Source organism: Anabrus simplex, chromosome 1, assembly GCF_040414725.1.
Source record: "Anabrus simplex isolate iqAnaSimp1 chromosome 1, ASM4041472v1, whole genome shotgun sequence".
Taxonomy (NCBI): Eukaryota; Metazoa; Arthropoda; class Insecta; order Orthoptera; family Tettigoniidae; genus Anabrus; species Anabrus simplex.
The window spans coordinates 547,469,646-547,490,137 of NC_090265.1; the positions used below are offsets into that span (position 1 = coordinate 547,469,646).

General features: G+C 38.5%; 1 protein-coding gene across 1 annotated transcript in view; it reads left to right on the forward strand.

Annotated features, from left to right (window-relative positions):
* Window positions 1-20,242, forward strand: part of Chi (LIM domain-binding protein 2 Chi) — a 691,542-nt gene extending 671,300 nt beyond the window's left edge. Inside the window, exons 9-10 of the mRNA XM_067135525.2 lie at window positions 5,524-5,651; window positions 18,645-20,242. Coding sequence (XP_066991626.1) covers window positions 5,524-5,651; window positions 18,645-18,944 — 428 coding nt within the window. The 3' untranslated portion in view covers window positions 18,945-20,242. The remainder of the gene's footprint in view (window positions 1-5,523; window positions 5,652-18,644) is intronic.
* The last annotated feature ends 250 nt before the right edge of the window (window positions 20,243-20,492 follow it).

The window sequence follows — 20,492 nt, forward strand, 5'->3', positions numbered from 1 at the left end:
CAGGTGCAGGTCTTTTGATTTGACACCCGTAGGCGACCTGCGTGTCGTGATGAGGATGAAATGATGATGAAGAGGACACACATATCCAGTCGCCGTGCCAGCAAAATTAACCAATGATGGTTAAAATATCCGACCCTGCCGGGAATCGAACCCGGGACCCCTGTGACCAAAGGCCAGCACGATAACCATTTAGCTATGGAGCCGGAGATTAATGTAGAAAATGTAGGATAACAAGAAAGCTGGATAAATAAAATAAAGGAGAGGGACAGAAGAGATAGGGTTTATACAGGTAATAGAAGCCAAGGAACAGATAGGAAAACACAAGGAGAAATCCAATGAGCTTAATTTATACCAAATACTGATTAGGGAATATACAGGTCTACAAATATTAATCAAGAACAGGAAGTTGAAGGATACAGTAATAGGAACATGCACAAAGGGTCAAGAGAGGGAGGTGTTAAAAAATAAAGAAAAATTCTACATCACAAGTCTAAAAGAAGAAGTTGCCAGTTTAAGATGATACTAGAGTATACAGGTGAAGGCAGAATTGGTTAATGACAGAATAAACTGGTGCAAGATCTCCAAACAGCAAGAAAGGATCTAGATGCATAATAATCTATTGAAGACTTCTAAGTTTCTTCCACTTGCCAGTCTAGCACTACCTGCACTAGACTCTTCTCCTTGTATGATTGATGAGGATATGTTAAAATATTTTATTATATCTTTGCTATATTTTTTTGTACACTGCCTAGGTAAAGTATGTTTCCTTTTGCTACAGTGCTGAGTATTTTGTTTTTGTTTACATTTAACAGATTCCATACTGTAGAAGTATTGCTCTTCAAAATTACCTTGGATCTTCTCTCTCATAACCTCAGACTGTTCATTGATTTGTGATCTGTCTTTCATTGTGCATTTACACTTCAGTAAGACACTGCATTGTCACATTAAATTGCAAGTTTCTTAGACATATAGGGGTGACTATCCTTAACGTTCAACCTTGGCTCAGAAAGATAATATTTATGTAGCGTGGAAGACACATTGATTTTCTCTCTCTCATTGTTACCTTGGTGGATCAATGTAGAGCAGTCCACCTGATGATATTGTCATACTGAAATGAAATGGCGTGTGGCTTCTGGTGCCGGGAGTTTCCGAGGACAAGTTTCGCTTGCCAGATGCAGGTCTTTCTTGACTTGACTTCCGCAGGTGACCTGCACGTCGTGATAAGGATGAAATGATGATGAAGTCGACACATACACCCAGTCCCCGTGCCAGCAGAATTAACCAATAGTGGTTAATATGCCCGACCCTGCCGGGAATTGAGCCCAGGACCCTTGTGACCAAAGGCCAGCACGCTAACAATTTAGCCATGGAGCTGACCACATGGGACTCCAAAAATGTGAAGGGCTAAGCAATTTCAGAAAAATTGAGAAAATAATGGTCAGAACAAATGAAAAAGTACTGGCCAGATCCAAAAACCAAACAGTACAACCTTCAAAGATAAAGTGAATGTGAAATGACTGAAGTAGTCCAATGTGGCCAATAAAGTTAATAATAATAATAATAATAATAATAATAATAATAATAATAATAATAATACATTTTTTTCCAGCTGCTAGGACTATGGTATATCAATATTGCCTGCCCAAAAATTGAAGCATTTTATGTGGTGAATCGATAGGCGTTGTTACATTGTAGATATAATTATATTTCTTTGTTTCTGGTACACTTTCATTTGAAGCTCATGTCGTTTTGATGATAGGTTTTAAACTGGACACTGAATCTTGGAATTAACTTTTCAAGCAGTTTCCTTAACAATTGATGACAGTACTGTACCCACACAGTGCTTCTTAGCATTTGTCCCGCATAACAGTCTTCTATACTGCACACCACTTTGCCACTTCAGACAATCCTCAACAACATCAACTGTCACTCTGACTTTGACCATTCGTTGAGCACATTTTTAACAGCAGAAATGTTGGCACTCCGGACTATGTGGCCGTGTCATTATAGGTGATTTTCTGCATTTTATCCAGTATAGGGGTACACCAAACTTTTCTCTAAACTTTCGTATGTGGTCAAGTCTGGTACAACCTAATGACCAGCGTAGCATCCTCATTTCTGTTACATCGACCTTCGTTCATGTTTTCTAAAAATTGGCCAATGTTCTGTCCCATACAACAACACAAGTCTCACCACAGTCCTGTAAGTTTGAGACTTGAGGTAAACAGGCATTTTATGGCCACAGAGAATCTCTACTACATAGTGCTATTTTACCATAGTAGATGACTTACAAAATTTTTAATGTCTTTTATAGTTTTAAATGTCTTTTGCCCCAAGTACTAACTGATGTACAATTTTTCATGTATATTTACTTTCTTAACCCTTGAGAGGGCACGTTAAAATAATCCCATGAGGAGGCGCACACAGTGTTTTAGACCGTGTCATGAAAAATAGCACAAATTAAGCAAAAACTATTTTTAATGTTACAGAACCAGTAAATAATTTTGCACGAACTTGTAATTAATGTTCAAAGGTATTTTAAAAATACAAAAAATGGATGAAAAACAATTGATGTTCATTCTTACTTCATCACTAGAATCCTAGTTGCTTTATGTCGCACAGACACAGATAGGTCTTATGGCGACAATGGGATAGGGAAGTGCTAGGAGTGTGAAGGAAGCGTCCGTGGCCTTAATTAAGGTACAGCCCCAGCATTTGCCTGGTGTGAAAATAGGAAACCACAGAAAACCATCTTCAGGGCTGCCAACAATGGGGTTCGAACCCACTATCTCCCGGATGCAAGCTCACAGCGGCGCGCCCTTAACCGCACGGACAACTCGCCCGGACACTAGATTCTTGACTTTCCATACTGCAGTGAACACATGTCACTGTCGAGTTTTCTTTGTAGATATGTCACTGGCATACATGGCATCTAGTCTTGGTTTTTCTGTTGGTTATTTTTTTCTATTGCGTTAGGTGCATCTTCCAGGCCCTTCTAATTCTTGTGGAGCTGCAGAGGGCTGTGGGTGGGGGACACAGGCGAAGAATACACCCACAGTATCCCCTGCCTGTCGTAAGAGGCGACTAAAAGGGGTGACCAGGTGATGATTGTATTAGAACCATAAAACTATTTGTGATTAGTACCACCACATGGGAAACACCATGGGTCGCTTTTACTTGCGCGTAGTACCATTATGTTAGGTACAAAATAGGTTTGTGATTAGTAGCTACAGAGTGCATTGCCGGCTTTTACAGTACCTGTGATTAATACCACTTTAGGAGTGACACCACAGTTCTGGCTTGCCTATGATTAGTACCCACTATATGAGGAACACCACAGGATAGTGTGGGTCCCTGTGGTTAGTACACATATGTGATGAACATCGTAGGTTTTGCATTGCATGTAAATGACGCTGCAATGTGCGAAACACCATAGGTCTGTATTACATGTGCGAATTTCATTACCTGTGAGTAGTACCATAATGTGTGGAATACCGCGAGTCTATGCTACTCTTGATTAGTACCGCAACATGACAGATACCATGGTTCTACTTTCTTAGTGATATGTACCATTATGAGGGACCGATGATTTGGATTTTGTACTCCTTTCGACTACAAGTATCATCGATTCAGTATTATGCCATAGAAGCATTCCCTTAGTCAGTAATACTATTGATTTACGTCAGTCTCTGTGAATGTGAGGGCATTGCGGATCCACTGATTGTTTTAAATTCATATTCATCCATTCATTCTTCTTGCTCACGTTTTAAATTCTGGTCAGCAGAGGATTTTGGACTTTTAATTTGTCATTCCTTTTCATCTCATTTCATACCATTAGGGGCCGATGACCTAGATGTTAGCCCCCTTTAAACAAGCATTATCATCACCATCAACCTTTTTTAGCTCTGTTGGGAGAGTTTGAATACCGGTCTTGCAAATATCTCACGCATAGTTGTTGGTTACATCTTTCAAATAATGACACCTTTGAATGTTAACCTTTCACATGCTTGTAAATAATATATGAATTAATTCTAGTTATGTTCAAGATAGTAAAAAAGAAAGTCATTAGCCAATGGTTACTTGTGCGTGAAACTGAGTAATGCTCTTTATAAGTCTTTCGATTTCTCTTTCCCTGTTTCTATCCATGATGCGTTGGACTTCACTATATACGAAGGCACTATTTTACACAATAATCAAACAAAACTGACATATTATTGGTATATTAAAAAAAAAAAAGTAAAACTAAAGTCATAAACACACATACGTAATGGGGCGCGCAAGGAGTTTTAGACCAGGTCCATCAAGCAATACACTCAGGCTGAAACTGAGGAGCATGAGGGTTGAATTCTTTACGCACACTGATAGTGGACGGGTCCAATGTAAGGTACTGAGGGGATGGAAGCTAGTGCCCCACTACGTTAAGTACTATAAACATTTATCTCTGAACCCGGTTGAAAAGACCTTGACGCAACCTCTCCAGGGTTAAACACTTTGTTACTCTTTTGTGTCGCATTCGATTAATTAAATGTTCTGGAGTCATTTTTGTTGTTGTTGTTGTTGTAAATCAAATCGGAAGACATGTATGCTCATATGTTCAGTTGCTTTCAGTTTTGACTTGCCACAAGAGTGAAATACCATATTGTTTTGTGCAGTTGGAATCCTTTGTAAATTAATTATTGTTATTAGTCGTTGGTTGAGAATTGATGGCAATTACAGGAATTTGGATGGGTATTTTAAAATTTGAAGTGGAAAACTATTGAATCCTTATACTTGAGAAAATGTGTGGGAATTTTGGAATCATCAACATTGGGAAAGTCGGTAAAAGCCACTGGTCTCTGATCACTCCTCTTCAGTTTTCCAATCTGTTATGGAGCAAGTCCTTTTATGCTTAGCTTGGAAAGCTGGTACTGTTATACACATAAACTCTTACTTGGGACCTTTAAGAAGCTACATAACATGTCAGATGAGTTACTTCCTAGAGAGGTAGATTCTTGCTTCTCATTTTCTTTCTATCAATCTTACTCTAACTGTATTGTAATATATTGTTTTGTGCCTGTCATAAAATCCTGACAAGTAGATTTATGGCTATTAAATGAGGATTTGTTTAATGTAGAGCACTTTATTTTGAGTACCTTTACAAATGAATACTGTAGAAGAGAATCTAAGAAAAGAGTATAATGCAGTGTGAGGAGATAAACACGTATGGAAAATAACATCTTTCCAGCAAAAAATAAAATATGAGAAATAGAGATTTCTAGTTAAAAACTTATTTTCTTTTCCATCATAAAAGAAACAACCAAACATTCTCGATCATATGATTTTCTTTCTTTAGTATGTGGTGTCAGTGTTTTGTTTTATTAGTGAGTTGTTGTTTTTCCATCTGTGTTTTTTCTCTGTTGTAGTACTCTCTAAGATAGTAAGGTTTAGGGCCTACTTTCTTCTGTTTGATTTTGATTGTTTGGCAAAAATGAAAGTGCGTTTGCATTAAATCTTCGATTGTCGCCTATGATTGTATGTGTACAGAGTCGCAGCGGCCAGCTAACAAGCGGCGGAAAAGGAAAGGATCGCAGTCAGGTGGAGCAGCTAACAACACTCCTCCTGCACCAAACAAGAAGCGCTCACCGGGACCCAACTTCTCGTTAGCATCACAAGTAAGTTCAGTTCAATGTATTACAGTATGCCTCTTATGAGTAGTAGCATTGCTTCAGTCTTGAAGGAAACCACGGTGTAAGATAGACTGGCGAGGAAACAAGTCGCCTCTTCTGTCGAACAAGTGTGTTCTGATATTGTACCTAGTTTCACAAAAATCCGCGAGATATCAGCTCCAGCTGTGGGCCGCTTATAGCCAGCGGATGTGTAATGTAGTGTGATGACATGATGATTGTTTGATTGTTTCGTGTACCATCCTGCTACGCATACCTCTTTTTTATGAGTACTCTGAATTATTTGTTATCTTAGCTGTCATTTATGTCTTATTATAAATACTATCTTCATATAAAATAGACAGATTATGAGAATATGTTTGCAGCCAATATACAACGTCCTCTTCATCCGTGGGTGTGTCCCAAGCTAACTTCTTTGCATATTTATCCTTATTTGCCTGAAAAAAAGAAAAAAAGAAAAGTGCATGTTTCAACTATTTAGTAATGCATCTTAAATATTATTCCAGAAGAAATGTTAGGGAGTTCGAACAAAACAAAGGAACTACTGAATTTACTTTAATGAGAAATAGTTTATTTGATGCAATAAATAGGAAATTTCCAGCAGAATAGATAAAGATATACAGCCAGGATTTTTATACTTTAGAGAAAGTAATGAGTGTTATTGGTTTTTACGTCCCACTAACAATGTTTTCAGTTTTCGGAGACGCCATGGTGCGAGAAATTTCTCCCACAAAAATGTTTTAACATGCCAAAATTAGGGACACGGCGCTGAATAATTTGAGCAGCGTCAAATACCACCGGACTGAGCCGGGATCGAACCTGCCAACTTGAGTTGTACCGCCTGAGCTACTCAGCTCGGCAATTAGAGAGAGGACTAGCGAGGTTTAATTCTTGGGAAAATGAGCTCTCTACAGGAAGAATATATGAACATAATTTTTTTTTGACACAAAGCAGGGCATAGGGGTTAACAGTAACACTAACGTCAACAACGTCAATGTCAACATTTGCTTCATTCCTGTGATTTTGGTTATGTACTCTCAGCAAAATTTAACCAAGATCCATTAGAGCTGTCAGTGGACAAAATGATTATCCAACAATGCTAACATTTTTGCAATGATATACAATGCTTTTTGTGTAAATTCTACAAAGCCACCTAAATTTGGAAACCGTGAAACACGATTTTCTCTATATACAGATGGTGCCAATAAAATGTATACACGCTTTAGACCGAAGAAACAACATTAATGTGTAGCATGATGTTCTGTAAACAGATGTACTGTATTTTTACATAGGTATACGTATAAAATTAGGCATTTACTTCATGTCAAGTGAATTAATGTGAAATTCAACTCGCACGTGGGTATTTTCTCTGCTGCGTGCCATATACCGTGCCAGTTCATGCTACTGTATTGCATTGCATTGCTATTGCATTCAGACAAAAGATTGTGTTGAATTGTTGTGTAGAATCTACAATATTAGCCGCGAGGAGCGTCACTGGTAGAAGATTGAGTAAAAGGCGCGGGTACATTATGCTAGTTTTGCTCCGCGACAGGCAACAATGAACAAATGAAGCAAAGATTATCGTATGATGTTCTGTAAACAGATGTGACTCGCATGACATTATGCTAGCAACAAAATGGAGCCAAGATTATGGTTTGAAGAGTGGAAAGTAATTTTGAAGTGGTACTGGAAAATTGAGAACTTTTTGAAGTTCATTGGCAATGAAGACGTGTATAGAACGGAAACGCCAACGTGAGTGACAATTGCATACATTGGAGAGAAATTTGAGACTCATGGTATCGTATGCGATGTTCACAAGGGCACATCTGGGAGACCTTGCACAGCAACAAGCCCTGCGTCTTCAGCTATGGTTTTGGAATGCTTTGAGCACTCATCGCAGAAATCGACAGAGCAATATGCGTGTGAGACTGGGATTAGCAGAACCAGCGTACGCCATATTATTAAAACAGCAATGTTGAAAGAATTTTGCTTGCATTAAATGAAGATGACAGTGATCGGAGAATGAGTGATTTTGGAATATGGTGCAAGAGGATGGGGCCTTCATAGGGAAAGTCGTTTGGTCCGATGAGGCACAATTTAAGTTAAATGGAACTGTTAACTGGCATAACTGCATCTACTGGTGTTGAACAATCCACATGTTTCTGTGGAAAAGTCTGTTAATTTAACTGGAATTAATGTTTGGTGTGGGTTGTCATCTAGGGGTCTAATTGGACCATTCTTTTTTGAAGGAACTGTAACTGACCAAGTGTATCTGCACATCAGTCTTACCCACCATTTGCATACTCCATGGAAATGAGGAATTTTACTTCCAACAGGATGGTGCACCACCACATTACTACCGAGATGTCCATGCGTACTTTGATGACAATCTTCCAGGGCACTGGATAGGACGAAGAGATCCAGTTGAGTTTCCACTGCATTCTCCGAATCTAACTCTGTTGGATTTCTATCTAAGGGGAACTCTTAAGGATGTTGTATACCATAAAAAACCAGTCTCACTGGCAGTACTTCAGGAAGAATTTGAAACAGCATGTGCTGTATTCGCTGAGGAAACTTTAGCAAATGCTGCTCGATTGGTAGTTAACCATAGTTAAGTGATCAATGCCGATGGTGGGCATTTTGAGCAACTGTTGTAACTGGAAAACTGGAAAAGTCGAAGTGTACCTGATTAGTTGCTCATCATTTTCTGTTTGTATGAATTCAGCTTCATTAATGTTAACACAGTTTTTTCTTTGCTTGAAATGTGTATACATTTTATTGGCAGCCTCTGTATAATATTGGAAGATTTGAGAAAAAAAAACTTCCATATACAAAGACAATACTGGTGTTGCTGATCTTAAAAAGAAACTCTAAAATTTAATCAGTGAAGAATCATGGGAATGCAATGACCCAATTGAAAATGCTTATGGCATGGTTGAAGTTGTAGAGTGCATTATTTATTATATCTCAGGATTTGTAGCCAGACACTATTCAAAATTCTTAACATGCTTAGTATGTAAAGTTGCTTTAATTGCTTCAGAAGTAAACACAAACTTTCCTATAGCATATTTGGTTAATTGTAAAACAAGAGGAAAATTAGCACAGCCAAATATTCATAAAAATTATTATCAACTGTTGAATATTATTTGGCACAAAGCATAACTTCAACATCAGTTTTGAAAAACATCTTATTCGATCTTATTGAAATGAAATTTTATTGCAGCCGAATGGCCAATTGGTACATTTACATTTAATACATTAATACATGGAAATTCCTTATACAGCAGTTGGTGATATTAAGATATTATAATTAGGTCTCTTTACTGTACTCAGTCACTGTTTTGGTTCTTTTCCTGCATACCTCTATGTGATACCGCTCACATCTTTTACCACATAGCGTGCACTCGCAGTCTTCTTTTACTTCGTGGTAGTGCGCCGTCGCACAGAGTTTGGGGTGGAACCCATGTATAGCCAACCTTGTTACTACATGTCGTAGCTCCTGGTATGTGCCGGCCCATTTCCTCTCCATCATGGCGTCAGTTGTGTAGAGTTCTGGCCATATTTCTTCGCATTTCCTTCTCCTTTCTTCAAGAATTTGCGTGTATTGGCGTGTGGTTGGTAGTGAGTGTTTATATCTCAGGTTCTCGATGTAAGATGTTTCCTTTGCTAGTACATATACGAGTCTTGATTGTGTGTTCATTGGGAGACATAAAGTTCTCTTCAGGTATCTTGCTTTGACTTTCTCCATGGTGATAGATTTTCCCAGATTATTTCAATCCCATATGTTATGATCGGACTTATTGTTGCATGGAATATTGTCATTGCTGATTCTAGAGAGAGTTTGTGCAGTTCCGTTATTCTGTAGTTGGCTCTAATAGCTGCTGTCGCTTTTTCTTTGATATGGATTCTAAATTTATCTCCCTGTCATCTGAAGTGTAATTCCCAGGTATTTATGTGTGTGCAACTTCTAGGTGTCTGCCTTTGAATTTTATTCTTTCACTTTCTGCCACTCTTCTGCCTTTTCTGAAGGTCACTTGGATAGTCTTGCTCTCATTTATTTGCAGGGAGTTTTCTTCTGCCCACATCTCAAGGTTGTTGACAGTTTGTTGTAGACTCTCTAGGCTGGTTGAGCCAAAAGCCATGTCGTCTGCATGCAGTGTGTGCAGTGAGGTTCCTTTGTTGTTTTCTATTATTCTTATTATGTCCGATGTCAGTATGTTGAAAAGAATGGGGCTGATTGCGTCCCCTTGCATGACCCCGTTGGTCTGAGATTGTTATACCGTCGCTTATGTTTACTACGTTGTAGACCAGTATGTTCCTCAACAGGACAGTAATGCTGTGCTCTTCTTCAGTTATATGAGCCAGTTTCTTTAGTAACTTTTCTCTGTTCAGGAGATCAAAAGCCTTTCTATAGTCGATGAAGACTGCGAAGTACTTCCCTTTCGGGTGTCTCAGTGCCTGTTCTATTTCTTCTAGCATATTTTTGATCACCTGGATGGTGTTACGTTGTCGTCGGAAACCATATTGTTGTTCAGGGATCAGGTGGTCTATCTCTTCAATCAGTCTGCCCGTTATTATTTTTGAGAATATTTTGAAGTCAGTATTTTCCAGGGCGATGCCTCTGTAGGAGTTGGGGTCTGCTGTGTCCCCTTTTCCCTTGTATAAGACTTTTATGGTGGAGCTTCTCCATGCTTCTGGTATTTGTCCCCTTTCTACGCATTTGTTAAACAGGTCTGCCTATGTTTCTGCGAGCCAGTTCTCCATAGCCTTGATTTGCTCATTGTAGATCCCATCGGGGCCTGCTGCTTTTCTATCCTTCGTCTTGATAATTGCGTTTTTAACTTCGTCTTTGTTTAATTTGATGTTGTTAGCTCTGGTTTCTGCTCTTGTGTGTGGGATATCTTTTGGTATTGTCCGCTTTACGTTGAGGATATCGGAGAAGTGGCTTTCCCAAGTGTCCATGTGTATTGTGGTTACTTCTCTTGGCGGACAGAGCAATTAATGGGCTTTTACTTGCTTCTTCTGCTGTGCGCTCGGCTTCTCTTTCTTTGTGTTGTTTTTTCTTTTATATCAGCATTTTCTTGTATATTGTCCTTTCTGTTGAATATTCTTCTAGAGCTTCTCTTTGATTACTTTCTCTGGCTCTGTGTAGTGCCTGTAGTGTTGTTCTACGTTGTATATAGCATTCTGCGTTGAACCACGGTTTAACCTTTCTTTCCTTATGAGATATGGCTGCAGATTTAATTATTTCCTTGATTGCAGTAGCAGCTTCATCCAGGTTGTTTTCGCTTATTAACTCTCTGGTTTTGGTTATTTCAGTGCTCAGGTTAGGCAGCGCATCCGGGTTGATTTTCCTTGTGAATTTTTGTTCTGGATTGCTTATTTGAGTTTGCGTTCCTGTTTATCTTAGAGTTAGGTGTGTTCTTATTGGTATGTGTTTTCTGAGCGGAGTGTCCGCCGACGTCCATAGTGCTTCTTGTGTTTTTGGGGTTAGATCTCTTCCTTTTGTGAAGATTAGGTCAATTGCACTTTTGCCATTATGTGTGAAATATGTAATGAGATCTCGCTTATTTACCAGCTTATAACCCTCCTCTTCCATTAGTTTGAGTATTGCTTTACTTTTTTTAGCCTGGTTTATCCAGTCTGCAGTTTAAGTCTCCTGCAATTACTATGTTTTGCTCTTTCTCAACGTAAGCAATGATTTTAGTGAGTATTTCAGTCACGTCTTCCACTGTTGCTTGAGGTTGTATGTATAACCCTGCCATTGTGATGTGTGCTGTTGTATTGATGACAATGTAAATGTTCTCTACTTTGCCGATGCGGTTGTTGTAGAGACATGTCACTCCTCCAAAGGGTCTTCCTTTTTCCTTCTGTTGTGCTAGGACGTGTATGTTATTATATCCGGGTATGTCCTGCGGTTTTGTGAGAAATGTTTCTGTTAGGATGATTATATCTTCGTTAAACATTGCTTGTTGTGTTGAAAGCCGTGTGGCGTTTGTCAGTCCTTCTACAATCCACAGTAGAATGGTTAGCTTGGTCTCATCACTGTTGTCGAGTCTTTCCTTGGTGCAGCATACGTTTTGTTCGTCTTTGAAATTATTGCCTCCGAAATCGAAAAGTTCGGTAGATTACCCTGTCTGGCCAGAGATCTTATTCGATCTTATTGAAATCATCAGTTCTCTTTTCCTTGTGCTGAGCACAAAGAAGATATGGTTGCAGAAATGGTGCATTATTAAATTCTTTTGGAACTTCAGACAGAGGAGAAGAAGAAACAATGAAAGCTGTATGTGGATTGATTCATAAGAGTTATGTTGGCTTATTCGCCTAATTCATATTTTATATATTTTAATTTTCAAGTAGTGTAGATTATGATTTGTTTGGGAGACGTTAAAAGTTATTGTTTAGAATGTTTCCTTCCTGATCAAACATTACAATCCGCATTTTAGTGGTTTTAAAAGCAATGTAGTTCTATGCTTTTCCTGACGGCCTGTTCTCTCGGCCCGCAATTTGCACCACACGTAGTGGCGAATTGTTGAACTAAGGTGACACAAATATCAAGCCCATTTCCACACCAGTCTATCCTACACCGTGAAGAGACAAATACCTATTTTTATGAGCAGCTTTTGAAGATTTCTGAATCATTTGGCATTTGGAAATATTGATTCCCTTGGTTATTGAAAAACATTGTCTCTGTCCTTCTTCTTTTAAATACACCACAATACTCGTACAAAATATTTGTAATATTATTCACAATGATGGTTTTCTGACATAATTTTCAAGCTTTTCAACAAAAAACATTAAAGCAGCACATTTTTATGTTGGATGAGGAAGTTGAATATACAAGTAATAAATATATCTCAGCTTTGTGTATTACTGAATTTTCATTATCAAGTAAGCATATTTAACAGAGTCAGTGTGATAATTAAGATGAAATTGTTTACAAATATGTTCGTAAGAAAATATGATTTATTACTAAACGTGTAAAGGTGTTTTAAATGTTCCCGTTTTAATATGTCACAATTCCATACATTAAGTAAAAGCAAAATAATGTTAATTTTTTTGGATTGCGCTATGGCCTTATTTTCACTTGTATATAGTGAAATAAAAATGACTTCCTTATGGAGTAATGTCTTTTGCCATACCATGCGTATACAGTATTACATTATCACAGATTAGTTTGCTAAAAGTCGAAGTATATCAAAGAACAAAAGTACCTTGTAATGATGTAAAGAAATAAATGAATACTGGATTAAAGCCACTATATACAGGGTGAAGCGTAATTCGCGCACTCGGACGTCGCAGCGTGACTCCTCATATGCCAGCAATAAAAAAATGTCTGTTACAAAATTTCATCTTGCGAGTATATCCTGCAGAAAAACGACGTTGAAGATTAGCAATCTGGCAACACTGTAACCACATATAGGGTAACTACCTTTGTCAGCAGACATTACTCGTATTGTACAGTTGGTGCAATGGATAGAGTTTTGGGTTAGCATGCAGGAGGTAGAGTGGTCGATCCTGGGTTGAGGCGTATGTTTTTTATTTCGTAAATGTAGTCCAGGTGGTATGGTATCTGGCATCTTAATCGTCAACAGCGATTGCAGTGGGTCCTCTAGAAACCATTTGCACATACATACTACGATCCTAGAAATGGACGAACAATCGTTTTCATTGGTCAGCTTTGAAAGGCGCCCTTTCCACGTCGTGAGCGTGAATTTATTCGCACCACTTCATCTACTAGATGTGAAACCTGTTTTCTTTGTACCCTCCTCCAATGGTCCCATAGATTAGTACCAACTATTATTCTTGCCTCGTTCAGGTCCATTACATTTCGTTAGGGCCTTACGTTACCAGTAGGCCTAGCAACGTGCTCTGCGAATAATGTCCAAACTCGGTTACAATTTGTATGTGTTATCACCATGGTCCCAATAATTCTGCCTTTCAACATTGCGTGTTGCGTCTGGTAACCGTATGCTGTTTAGTACGTATCTCAATGTATTATTATTATTATTATTATTATTATTATTATTATTATTATTATTATTATTATTATTATTATTATTATTATTATTATTATGTTGTAAATGTAGGATACATGTGACCTCAGAAACGGTGTCTTACTGTATCACAGTAGGTAATGTCAGATGGAAATTAGCAAATAAAAAATGCGCCTCAACCCAGGATCGAACCATCGACCTCCTGCATGCCAACCAAAAACTCTACCCGCTGCACCAACTGTACAGCACAACGTGGACGTGCTGACAGCGGTAGTTACCCTACATATGGTTACAGTGTTGCCAGATTGCTACTCTTTAATGTCCGTTTTCTACCGGATATACTCGCAAGACAAAATTTTGTAAGATACATTTTTTTATTGCTGGCATGTGAGGAGTTGCGCTGCGACGCCCGAGTGCGCGAAACGCTTCACCCTGTATATTTATTTAATGAAGCCGAGCTTTCAGCCAAATTGCATTGGCCTTCATCAGAGCATGTTAAGTTCTGCCTCCGACAGTGAGCAAAGAAATTCAAAGGAATGTGGAAGTCATGACCGTACTATCCACGACCTACCCCACTAATTGGACTCGACGATTGTCGTGCTGTGATTCACCTCCCTCTGTCGACAGTTTTGTGAGTGCGCCCTGCTGTTCCATGGTGGTGTTATACATGTATTTCTGCAGTACAGGTCTCCATGTATTTGATAACTTGAAGCCGTCTTCCCTGTTGATGTTATTTGAGCGCAGCTCTATCTCTATGGCTTCCCTTATCATTTGAGCATAGAAGTCTTTTACAGGCGTGATGACCTTTGCCTGGTCAAAGAGGATTTCATGGTCTGTACTGTAGAAATGTTCTGCTATGGCAGACTGGCTTATGGCATTCTCCTTGGAGGATGAAAGAGAGACATTCTTTACTGACCTGATGTGTTCTTTCACCCTGGTGATGATAAGCCTTTTCGTCATTGCCAGTATATGAGCAACCACAACCACATGGAACTTTATACACGCCCGGTGTTTCAAGATGTGATTTTTCTTTGAATGGCCGAAGCAGGGATTTGAGCTTCTGGTCTGTGGTGAAAACTGGAATTATATTGTACTTCCTAAGAATGCGCCCTATTCTGTCTGTTACACCTGGCACATAAAGAAGGAAGGAATACTTTCTTCTTTTTACTGTAGTCCTGATTGGTACTATCCCTGTTAAGCTCCTTGATCTTCACAGTTCGTGCTATGTCTCCTGACGTACGGCCATTTTTCTTCATGGATGTTGTCAGTTCTCTTAATGCACTTGAGCGGTTATCAGCGTCTGCAACATTATTCACCATAGTAAATAACATTCGAAGGAGAGCTGCTTTTTGACAGAGGTGGTGATGTGAGGACTTATGAAGGTATCTTTCAGAATGTGTAGGTTTCTTGTATATTGCGTGGCTTAGTGTACCATCATTCTTCTTTATACTAGCACATCAAGAAAAGGTAATTTACCTTCATTTTCTACTTCCATTGTGAACTTGACCTTACTGCTAATCAGATTTAGGTGCTCCAAAAATTCATATAATGTTTCCCTTCCATGTAGCCAGACCGAAAATGTGTCATCCACATAATGATAGAAGCACTTAGGTTTCATTGGCGCTGTAGTTAATGCAGCAGACTCAAAACGTTCCATAAAAATATTAGTAGCCACCAGTGTGACTGTCTTTGCTCCCTGTCGAAGGCCGAACTTAACATGCCCTGATGAAGGCCAATGCAATTTGGCTGAAAGCTCGGCTTCATTAAATAAATATATAATAGTGGCTTTAATCCAGTATTCATTTATTTCTTTACGTTAATACAATGAGCCACGAAAACCTACGTTCATTACCTTGTAATAATATTTGCTTGGCTGTAAAGTGCTGAGTTTTTTATTGGTACCATATATATGTAGAGGTGTGTACATTCCTTAGGGTCCACCTAGTCGAGGCAGTAAAGGCGTGCTTAGTTCTCCTGGAAGGACTTTGGTTCGATCCCTGCCAGGGAGTCAAAAATTTAGAAACTAGATTTACACTTCTGGAAGTTCACTCAGTCTACACTAAAAATGAGTACTGGGTTAATTCCCGGGTACAAAGATGGCCAGGCCTAGAGCTAAACCACTCTATCCATTTAGTGCCAACGTTGTAGATAGTGGAAGCCTGTACCTTCCACACCTGGCAAAGGTTGTAGATGGGGTAAGCCTGTACCTTCCACACCTGGCCTGTATGGAGATGGCTTAAATTCAGTCACGTTTTTCCATATTGGCTTGGAAAAAAAAAAAAGGAAGAGGGACCTTGTATAGAAATTTATCTGTACAACCTTCCAATACTCTGTGCTCAGTGAGAGTGTAAAATGTCTTATGTCAAATTAGAACGTGCCTAATACATAAAAATGTGATACATTCCATATTTATATTTGGAACATCTGCCTTTTAAATTGTACAGAAAAAATTGTTTTTGTGACCAAAACCTTGCAACAAAAGCTAAAATCTGATGAACTGAATGCAGTGGTGACTTGTACAGTGAGCTAAGTCCAGTTTATATTGTGGTGACTTAACTGCAGGGGAACGTGCTTGAAGAATGTTATGTCAGAATGTGGTGATGCTGTTTGCTTTCTGTTTTGTGTATGCTAGTGTTATTAAAATGATCAATTATGTTGTGAAATACAAAATAATATTCTGTTACCTATTGTGGAAATGAAGCAATGCTACACATTATTTGAACCCATCTTCTTATCCTTCAACCTTGTACATTTTGCTTTTCTCCATGTTTCCATACTTCTCCCTATTTTCCTTACTAAATCTTAAAAACTGGGAGAGATGTGATTTTTCAGAATTAATTCTTTGAAAGCATATCAAATAAAGTTTTCTGCAATGCTGGAGGTGTTCTTGGCTCATCTTGGTGCCTGGTTAATGACAGTGTGCATTCTTCAGAACTAAGGACGTTAGTCGTCAGAAAATGGGTTGCAAGACAGTCACAGCCGGTGATCAATCTGATGATGGTTACAGCTTCTTGTCTTCACTTTATTTTACCCTTATCACACATTTGGCTACATCTTTCCACATTTTGGTTTCTGAAATCCTCTTAGCTTCTTCTTATGCCACTTTTTAATTGTACCTGCAAAGATTTGTTTTACTGACATAAGGTCATTCTGATTTTCAGTTTGTTGTGGCATGGTACCTTTTCTTGGCTTGTTTGCCCCTTAATTCCATGCATTTTTCGACATGCCTAGAGATCCACTGAAATGAAATTTATGTACAGTTTCTTTGGAGAACTTAAGTTGTGCAGATAATTTCTTTCAGTTTCCTTATTCCTGAATGTTTCGATTGACAAGGTGGCTTGAATAACTATTTTAAAATCTGTAGGGATAACATTTTTCTGATGGATTATTGTTTGATAAATATTAAAAACTTTTCTGGTAGAGAAGTGCATTAGATTTCGAATTTTGAAAAGTTTCAAGTTCACAACTCTTCACCAACTTCTGTAGTGATAAGAGATTTCTTTTACTTCTGTGTCAACATTTGTTTTATTATAACCTATTGGTTAATAGTGAGAGAAGAAATATAAGAATACTCTTATCCCGTGAGCCATCTGTGGGTATATTCAGTCAATGGACCTCCCTCCTGTATTCTTCAACAACCTGATTTTCCCTAGTTTGGTTCAGTTTTTGTCTTCAGCACACCCAGCACACAGACATGTATAACTGTATGGTGTTTTCAAACTGAAATATAGTTAATGCTCCTAATTTTAGTTCACTGGGGAAACCAGTTGGCATTTCAATATGGGGTACACAGAACACTGGTTTATACATAATTCTAAAGGTACGATTGACTACCACTAAAAGCTTAGAATGATATATAATTAAGTTTGTGTTTTTTAAAATACATGGAATGAAGGAGCAGACAAGCCAAGAGAAGGTACCACGCTCTAACAAGGTTGTTTTTCGACATGCAAAGGGATCTACTGAAATGTAGCTGTTGGGTTTGTTTCTGTCAGAATTCTGAATTTTGGTGTGGGTATTGGTCTTCACAGATACAAATATTTCAGTTGCAATTTAACTTGGTTTTTATGGCAAAGTTTTGTTTTCCTGGAAATGAACTGTTTTCTCTGCATTCATTCGTTCATGTTGAAAGCCCGTTCAGAACTATCCAGGTGACTCAAGAGGTATCATAGCATGAATCGTAAGAATTCAATTTCTAAGTGACTCAGACATTTACAAACGCTAGTATCTTATTTATTTAACCTTGTTGTATATCTTTACGACTTTCATATGTCCTTTTTTGTCTTTGTGACTGTAGGTCATGCAGTGCAGTCTTGCTTCTTCTTGCCTCTTGTCATCATTATTTTAATTTTGAAAGACATGTAGAGAGCAGCTACTGCCTAACTGCATGCCGAATTTACAAATTCCTATTTATAGAACACTTTGTATTTAGTTTTAATTTTTCTAATGCTTTTTTCTGCTGCCCTTTTTTTTCCATATTGATTGTTGTAGGAGTAGTTTTATGTGTTGTGTTAAGTTGCTATTATCTATTTTCCTCTTTTGATGATTTAACTTTCTTTTAAATTTTAATAATTTATTTTAAGAACTACAAGTTTCATTGTCTTTTCTCTTTTGTTCAGAATTTCAGTGAACAAGATGTTCCTGAACTGAAGTTAGTTTGGATAAAGGGAAACTTAATGTCTTCATGCTCTTTAATATCCACTTAAAGATTAGTACCTTACCTCATCATTCGTAATACTTAGAAATCAATTTCCTTTTTAATCTCTATCTCCCCCTCTTCTACACTTTAAGTAATTTATAATTCCCATACATTCTATATCATAGTGTTGCTTACAACATCTCTCTCCCAGTTTGCTCCCTGTGTCCCCTAAGTGTGGACGCTACCCTGTTAGCAGCTTAACACCTTGTTGCCTGTTCTCTGGTGTGTGTCCAGGAACGTGGACCAGGGAGACCTTTGAAATATGCTCTGTGTGTCCCCTGGCAGGATGTGATGGTGGTAGGTGAACCGTCGCTTATGGGTGGAGAGTTCGGAGATGAAGACGAGCGGCTCATCACGAGGCTTGAGAACACGCAATACGATGCTGCCAACTCGTTGGACCACGACAACCACGGCTTCTCGGATTCCCCCATGACGGGCGGGCCCAATTCTTGGGGGGGCGGTGGACCGGTGGGTGGGCCTGGCCCAGTGGGGGATAGGGGCCCTGGTGGGGTTGGGGGTCCACCTCAGGGCAATACTCCCTCCAGTCAAGACTCCGACAAGAAGTCGCCCGCAGTGAGCCAGTGATAGAGGCTGCTGATGCAATACGTCACGTCAGTATTCAGTGTCAGCCAGTGAGAGATGGACTCTGAACGTGGACGCTTCTGTGAGTGCTACAAAGGGAGCCATCAAAACATTGTGCTGTTATGATATTCAAGCAGGTGGCCATCACAATTTTGCATCTTTGAAAGGTTTCTTTTAATAAAAGTAAGGAGGATGAAAACGATGTTGGGGAACTACACGAATTAAAAGTACATAAGTTAATGCAAAAGTCCCTCTAAAGAAGGTGGAAAAGAAAAAGGAAATGGTCATTTTGTGCTAGACAAGCAAAGACAGTGTCCAGTTCTTAGTGTGAGGTCCAAAGACAGGCCAGTAAAATTACTGTCTAAAAATTTCAAAAAATTTGAATGTACTGTATTTCATTTGCCAAAATGAGCTCCAGTTATCTTGTTTAATAAATGAAATAGACTCCCACCTGCACTTTAATTGTAAGTTGATTGTGTTTCCTTTTTATACACAATTTTAATACTCAAGAGAGTCTATCTCATTGTTGTGATATAATTGGCATTATTATAATTCTTTTTGTTTTGTGTGTACCAATGTTCTGCAGTATTTCTGAAGTGCAAGAGTGAAATTAGTGCTGTGTACTTGTTTATATTTTATCATATGAGGTTAGTCCATAATCTGTCAGCTCTTGGGCTGAATAAGCGAGTCCCATAACTACACCCAGAAACAAACTAGAAAATTAATTTGCATTTTTGTTCAAGAGAGCCTTTAGTTTATTTACATGCAGCATAACAGTGCAGTTCATGATTTCGAGTTAATATGATCTATTTGAGGTCAGATTAAGATAGGAGTATTGTTGAATATGAGCACTTGGGTAACTGCTGCTGATGATGATGATGATTATTATTAATTAATTAAATAACATTAAAATAAACTGCTGATTTTGGGAAATATGTTAACTTCATTGGAAATCTTAAAGCTGAGAGTTCAACAACAGATTCAAGAATTTTTGGAAATTTGAAAAATCGTTTGAATGATTTTTCATTCCCCTTCCATATTGATGTAGAGACAGTGCCTGCAATTTTACAAATTGAATTACAGCAAACTCTCGATCATCCAGGCTAATCACCAGATAAATTTGCACAGACAACAGAAAATGCAAATAATATGATTTTGCGTATTTTAATGCACAACAAATTTTTTTTCTAGTTGTTTTGCTAGTTGTTTTTACGTCGCACCGACACAGATATGTCTTATGGCGATGATGGGACAAGAAAGGGCTAGGAGTGGGAAGGAAGTGGCTGTGGCCTTAATTAAGGTACAGCCCCAGCATTTGCCTGGTGTGAAAATGGGAAACCACGGAAAACAATTTTCAGGGCTGCCGACAGTGGGGTTCGAGCCTACTATCTCCCGAATACTGGATACTGGCTGCACTTAAGCGACTGCAGCTATCGAGCTCGGTAATAAAACTTTTAATAATACAAAACATACAATATGGTTTGTAAAATGCAATAATGGTCAAACAGTTAACACATTCATTAACCACTTTCATCAATGAAGTAAGCCAAT